This window comes from Tarenaya hassleriana, unplaced genomic scaffold, assembly GCF_000463585.1.
Source record: "Tarenaya hassleriana unplaced genomic scaffold, ASM46358v1 Cleome25, whole genome shotgun sequence".
Lineage (NCBI taxonomy): Eukaryota > Viridiplantae > Streptophyta > Magnoliopsida > Brassicales > Cleomaceae > Tarenaya > Tarenaya hassleriana.
This window is the reverse complement of record NW_010965775.1, coordinates 1,697,738-1,704,737: the sequence shown is the minus strand read 5'-3', so window position 1 is coordinate 1,704,737 and position 7,000 is coordinate 1,697,738. Positions and strand designations below refer to the sequence as shown.

Here is a 7,000-nt window from a genome sequence, read left to right as displayed (position 1 = left end):
GTTGTGAGCAATCATACAAGATCAGCAGGAAGATTCAGTACAAATGTTCGATCTTGATGTTATCAAAAGTAAGAAGAGGAACTGCTGATTAAATGCTGGTGAGATTCAGTGTTGCTTGCTACAAAGAAATTCAGTGAAGAGAACACAGTTTCCATGATAATGTCTGTCGACACAGAAGCATTACACACACTCTGAAACAGAACAAGCAATGGACTTTGTACCAATGTTCATGAAGACTGCAGATGGGTCACGACCAGGAACCAGAACTCTGTTGACGATTATGTTTCACGGCAAACACGAGGGAGATGAAAGAACCGATTTTTTTTTTTATCTCTTTTTTGTTTACCATGGATTCAATCGTCTCGAGTTGGAAATAGAGTCAACACCGTTCTCCCTCCATGGGCATTAGCAGATTCCAAGACCTCTGTGTAATTATTAGCCACAGGACTGTGCAATGGCGCAGCCATTCTGTGAACTGGTTGCTGCGTCTGCGGAGCCATGAACGAATGCTCGAACTGCCCGTTTGTCGTCGTCGTCGTCGGAGAACCAAATTGCCCGTTTTTGGGAGAATTGAATTGGCCGTTCGTCGGAGAACCAAAATGGGTCATTTGCCGGTGGTGGAACTGCGGGGGCTGGAGGTGGGGATTGGCGGCGGCGGCGGCCATCTGCTGCTGTTGCTGCAATGTCGCCATTGGGACAAAAGACGGCATGAAATGCTCCGAACTTGGTCCTCTTGTCGGATGCAAGAAATGGGCAGGCACTGGAGAGCTCGCGAACAAATGGTCCGTCGCCGGATCCGACCCGCCTCCACCGTTTCCGCCGCCGGAGGACAAGCCCTGCATTCTCTTGAGGTACAAACGGTACTTCTGCAGATGGCTCGCCACGTTCTCTCTGGTTAGACCGTCGACGCTCATCAGCTGCATGATGGTCTTCGGAACAGCGTTCTTGATGCCCAGATGCGCGACCGCGCCGACGACCCGCTTGGCTCGTCCCCGGCGGCTCCGGAGCCCAGATCCGCGGAGTCCGCAGCGAACTCGGCGGAGGAGTTGGCCTGTGACGACGGCGGCGGAGGCTGATGAGGCGGAGGTGGAGTGGCGGCTTGCAGGTGGGCTTGACCGGAGTTGTTGATTCCATGGTTAGGGCTTCGGATGTCGAAGGCGAGGGCGAGACCAGGAGTGATTAGAGATTGAGACAAGGGTATGAGCTCCTCCGGTGATGGAAGCTCTTCTTCCCATTTGGCGAACCAGTTGGATTCTTCCTCTCTCATTCTCGGACAAATCCCGAAAGAAAAAAAAAACTCAAATTCACCTATCGATCTGACAAACCCAGAAGAATCTTCGGCAGAAACATCCAAAGCTCAATGCGGAATCGAAGAAAAAGACACAGAAAGGTACTGTCTTCACGTCTCATACCAGAAACCCAGATGAGATAAAAGACGACAGAGATCACCCAACAATCAGTGTCGATCCAAAAGGGGAAAAAAACCCAGAGAATTTCCGAGGAGACACGATCAGAATTCAACCGAGGACGCGCAGGTGATGAACTAATCTGCAGCCCTGAAATGCCCAGTACCCAAACGAAATAACCTCGACTCAAATTCTCTCGCCCGGGCAAGAAGGTGAAGAAGAGGAGGAAGAAGAAGGAACCAGGAGATTGACGATGAACGAAAAAAGATGGAGAGAGGTTCGAGGTGGATCTTCTTCCTTCCTTAGCCTTTTTAATCTTTCCAATACTATTATTTGCAGATGCCTTTATTTAAAATCATGAATTTTACGCTTGATTGGTTTTGAGATTTCTTTTTCGAAAATTACAATTACTCCTTTTTATTCTTCAGATTTTAATTATTATTATTTTTCGATCTAATTTTGTTTCACTGCGAGATTTTGATTTGAGGGTCTTAGAAGAATGCTTGCTTCACATTGGAAGATTCTCAGATATTTTTTTTTTCCCCTCTCCCCTTCAAATCATATCATTGGAGTCGACGCTTACACGGCGCGTGGACTCCACTTCCATACAATTCCATCTCTTCGTAATTCGATTTAATTTTATTTTTTAAAATTTTTTATTAATAAATAATTTAATTTAAATTTTTTCATTATTTTTATATTAAATCAAATGCAATTGATTTTCTTTGGTTTGATTTTTAAAAATCATATCAAATTAACGTTTAGATCGAGTTTGTTTTTTGTACGATTACATTTTATTTGATTTAATATTAATATTTTAACATATTCAGTAAATTAAAATGTAACTGAATTCACTTATGTGCAAACATGATTTACAATAATAATATTTGACTGGTATTGCCCTAGATAGTAATATGACACCTCAAACGACAATTTAATTAACTTGGTCAATATTCAGTGAGTCAATATCTGTACATATCATTTTTATTTAATTATAATCATTAATAATTTCTATTGGATAAAAAATGATATAATTAGGATTTAAATATCTGAAAGAATGATTAACTGAGAAAAACAAACAATTTAAATTCGTATCTAAATATCTCGAATAATCGAATTCAAAATTTGATCTCGTACTTGTTTATTGTTATTAAAAAACAATATTCGAAGACCCGAATCTAAAAAAATTAAGGGTATTGCTCATTTTTTTCATGAAATTTATCCCTTCAATTAAACTATTTTTTCTTAAATTGTTATCGGTTTAAGGGCCATCGCCATTGATGTCATGTTAGTGGCTAATGTTTTTTTTATAAAAAAAAATTGGTAAATGATTTTTTTATTTATTTGCTTTGATGCACATGAGATGAAAAGGCTTTGACTTTCACGGAAGGAAGATGATAAGAAGACTCCGAATGTTGTTATATTTAATATTATAGTCACGATTAAATTAATATATCTATATCATCTTTAATCAATTAGACGTGCCAATTACAATTTTTTGTATTAATTTATTATATGCTAGAAACAAATTCGATGCATGTAACTTGTTTAGGTGAATATTATAAATATATAATATAAAGTTTTTGCATCTCTTTTGTAGCAACTAAAATGTATATAATTGGTATGTATGTATGTATGTATGTATGTATGTATGTATGTCAGTATAATTGGGTAGTTCGAGATGAGGAAATTAATTTGGCAGTTAAAAATAAAAATCAGAATGTGAATATAAAGTGAAAAGGTGAAATAACCAAATATAGAAAATTGAGCAAGTTAGTCCATAAATATACAACTTCAATTTATTTTTCAAAATAGAAATTTAATTCGATTTGGACCCACGAGGCACATATTCTTATCTTCTTTCTTTTTGAATAATGTATGGACTCCAAAGATTACCCATCATTTTAATCTCTGTTGTCCACCTCGCAACAATAACGTACTCGTATATACATACACCCAATCTCTCTCTCTATATACATATATATATATATATATATATATATATATATATATGTGTGTGTGTGTGTGTGTTTGATGGGAAATAAAATTTGTATGGTTCAAAAGAAATTTGTCTGACAAAAAAAAATGCACGTGAGTATGTTTATTTGCGCAATAGTGAAATATCCGATAATTTATTTCATCCCCACCCAAAAAATGCAAGTTGATATCAAAATTTACTCTCTTTTTTTTTTATCCATCTAATTATGAAAATGAAAACAGGGGTGACGATTTCGTTTAAATATATAAGAATAATTTAATCGATAAAAAAACTACTAAGTATACTCTTTTTAAAATGAATATACATATGGTAAAAATCGAAAGTAATAAATATTTGTTTTAGTAAAAACAAAATCTAAAAAATAAAGTCCGAACCGGAATGAAAGATTTAAAAACCAACTATATATATATATATATATAGAGATTTCATAAAATGGATTGGACGGGTCATAATATTGGGCTTGTAGTTATGGGCCGTGGTATTGGGCTTAATTTGTCCAAGTTTTGGTCATCAGACTTTGGGGAGTGGAAAAATAACGTGTGGTGGCTGACAACGTAACGGCTAGTTTAGCGACGACGACGATAACGGTCACTACCTGGCTGAAAATAAAAGACGCCGATAATTTCATAAAAAAATGAAATTAAAAATGAAAAAGTTTGATGCTTTGTTCCCACTTCCCGACAGACATAGACCCTGAATCGGATACGAGGACAATCAACTCTTGGATATGATCCATGTTGATGACACCGGAAAAAAAAAAGACAATGATTATACACTGAAAACTGGTATTTGATCGATAAATTATTATTATTATTATGATGATTAATGTGAATCCATTTATTAGTTACTTCGAGAGGCGAGGGACTCCCTGTCTCTCTCTCGGTGCATATAAAAGGTACTCTGATTTTGATAATCGTTTTAGTTTCTTCCTGAATCGGTGGGATTTTAGATTCGATTCCTTGCTTCTTCCGTTTTCTGGGTTTGTGTTCTTTCTGAATTGTCGCCGATTTCATTTTCGCATGTAAATTAGAACCAAATTAGGTCGTATGAGACGTAGGTTGAAAACCCTAGAGCCTTTTTCAGCGACTGAGGGGTTCGTCTATTGCGGGAGATGCCCTGATCGTACGGAGTTAGACATTTCTAGGGTTTTCTTTAGTTCTTTGACTATTTTCTGTTTTCGCTTGCTTCTGTATGGGTTTGTTCGTCTTTACATCGGGCAATGTCGCGTTTTTTTGTTCAATTCTGTCTATGATTTGGGCTTTGATTTCGGATGTGTTATACCTCTGTCGGTTAATTCGTCGCTCGACTGTTCATCATTGAGTCAAAAGTTTACTCCTTTGCTCGTTAATTTTCTCAGAGGGTAGTAGATTTACTACTTTCAAGTCACAGAAGTTTCGTGTTTTCCATTGAAACTGTGAACTATATAGTCTGGGTTGTTGTTATATTGAAGGGCTCTGCTCAAGATCTCATCTTGTTGATCATCCTGCACGAGCATTTTGTTCTTTTCCCCGTTCTGGGATGATTGAAATCCTCAAACTTGTATATGTATATATATATAATGTGTCTTATTTCTGGTTAGATCATATTTAGTTATTATGCTCAAATCTATTGCAGAAATGAAGGGTTCTGCCCAAGATCTTATCTTGTCGAAGCATTCTGTTCTTTTTTCCTTTTCTGGGATGAATTCCTTAAACTTGTACATATAATGTGTCTTATGTCTGGTTAGGCCATACTTATTATGTTCAAATCTATTGTGGAAATGACATATTGGATTTGTATTAGATTTTGTAGGCCTTTCTGGTTTTGCCACATTTGGAGTCCTGAAAAGTTGGATTCAACACATTCTTCATAGAGGTTCTGAGCAATCGTCCGCTTCTGATTGATAGAATTTCTTTTGAGAATCCTCTCTGCCCAGTCATGGTAATACTATCCTTCTGACGCGATTTACTTGCTCGGGTATGTTTTACTAGCTTCGGTTTCTTTGTTTGATGGCACTGCAATACCTCTTTTTTCTTTTTCCTTTTTCCTTCAGGCAAGTAACGAAAATCTCCCGCCTAATGTTATCAAGCAACTTGCCAAGGAACTGAAGAATCTTGATGAATCTCCTCCAGATGGCATTAAAGTTGTGGTAAATGATGAGGATTTCTCAACAATATATGCCGATATCGAAGGCCCGGGTGCGCATTTTATCTTCCTATCGATCAATCCTTTTGTCATGGCAGATTACAAAGATGAAATAAGATCTTCCTCTTTGATTACCTGCAGTTGGGACCCCGTATGAGAACGGTGTTTTCCGTATGAAGTTATCCTTATCACACGACTTTCCCCGTTCCCCGCCTAAAGGTCTGTATAATTATCTCATCCTTTGAGATGGTTATTTAATGCAGAGAAATATGTGATTCTGAATTTGTTGTTTTTAAACGTAGGCTACTTCCTAACGAAGCTTTTTCATCCTAACATTGCGAACAATGGAGAGATCTGTGTTAATACGCTGAAAAAGGATTGGAACCCAAGTCTCGGATTACGACATGTACTCACCGTAAGATCCATGACCGTTCTTTATATTTCGGTTTGATGGTGCCTCCCTCCTCTTCATTTCCAAATGCTTTATTAGCATCTGCTGCTGCTTTGCTTCTTCCTTAATACTTTTCGGGGAACAGGTAGTGAGATGCTTACTGATAGAACCATTTCCGGAATCTGCATTAAACGAACAGGCTGGGAAGATGCTACTTGAAAACTATGATGAATATTCACGACATGCTCGGTGAGCAATCTCGTCCATGGTGCTTAGCGAACTCTATTCCATTTATGCCAAGCAATGATGAAATACCGAATTCGTTTTTGATATATCCTTAACTATAACTTGCAGGCTTTACACCGGTATCCACGCCAAACCGAAACCTAAGTTCAAGACAGGGGCTATCTCCGAGTCTACGACAGCTCTAAACGTCGACCAGACCAAACCAGCAGTTGATCAGAACGACGAGATTCCGAATGCTGCAAACCTGATACAGTCTGCAACTTCAGACATCAAGAGAGTGATAACTAGCGGTCAGGACCGAGCGGTGGCTGATACTGTCTGGGAAGCCATGTCAGCACCCGCGAATGTAGCCGGGAAAACGGTCAGGACGCAGAACAAGGAAGAGGGTCTGGCCAAGAAGGTTGAGTTGGAGAAGAAGAAGAAGGTAGATGCTCGGAAGAGAAGCTTGAAGAGATTGTGAAGTTAGCTATGGCGGGCCAGTAAGTATAGGTTCAACTCCTGAACTGTTGTCCTGATTTCATAAGAGCTTTGTTTTTTTTTTCTTTTAATTCTCTTTAATTCAGGGGAATAAAGGTTTAATCTTTTTTTTTTGCGTTTGTAGAGTCTGCCATATATATATATATATATATATATATATGCGTGTGTGTGTGTGTATGGACAAAAAAAATCTAGAATTTACAAGTTAAGAAAATTAAAACCCAGTTAAAAACCATGTATTATGAAAATTAAAGCCAAATGTCGCCTTGTCTTTTATTTTGTTTTTCTTAATACATGGTTTTTACTAGAGTTTTAAATGTTGGATTTAATTTAGTAAATAATAAATTTTAAGGGGGG

General features: G+C 37.7%; 1 protein-coding gene and 1 pseudogene across 5 annotated transcripts; one reads left to right on the top strand and one right to left on the bottom strand.

Moving 5' to 3' along the window:
• Positions 1–59: 59 nt before the first annotated feature.
• LOC104816494 lies at positions 60–1,992 on the bottom strand (annotated as a pseudogene).
• Positions 1,993–4,057: 2,065 nt separating this feature from the next.
• On the top strand, positions 4,058–6,760 carry LOC104816492 (ubiquitin-conjugating enzyme E2 22-like). Of its 5 annotated transcripts, none has more exons than XM_010545353.2 (7): positions 4,060–4,190; positions 5,188–5,325; positions 5,438–5,582; positions 5,671–5,748; positions 5,832–5,944; positions 6,066–6,169; positions 6,275–6,760. In XM_010545353.2, the coding sequence occupies exons 2-7, from the start codon at positions 5,323–5,325 to the stop codon at positions 6,624–6,626; spliced, it is 795 nt and encodes a 264-aa protein (XP_010543655.1). In that variant the 5' UTR covers positions 4,060–4,190; positions 5,188–5,322; the 3' UTR covers positions 6,627–6,760. The 5 variants fall into 5 exon arrangements, with proteins under 5 accessions (XP_010543657.1, XP_010543655.1, XP_010543654.1 ...); XM_010545352.2 differs by having other exon boundaries at positions 4,060–4,300; XM_010545354.2 differs by having other exon boundaries at positions 4,060–4,384; positions 5,197–5,325.
• Positions 6,761–7,000: the final 240 nt, after the last annotated feature.

Bases quoted from the DNA above. Each gene is read 5' to 3' on its own strand.
- LOC104816492 (XM_010545353.2), top strand. The intron at 5,945-6,065 runs GTAAGATCCATG...TTCGGGGAACAG, and splicing joins GATTACGACATGTACTCACC to GTAGTGAGATGCTTACTGAT. The intron at 6,170-6,274 runs GTGAGCAATCTC...TATAACTTGCAG, and splicing joins GAATATTCACGACATGCTCG to GCTTTACACCGGTATCCACG.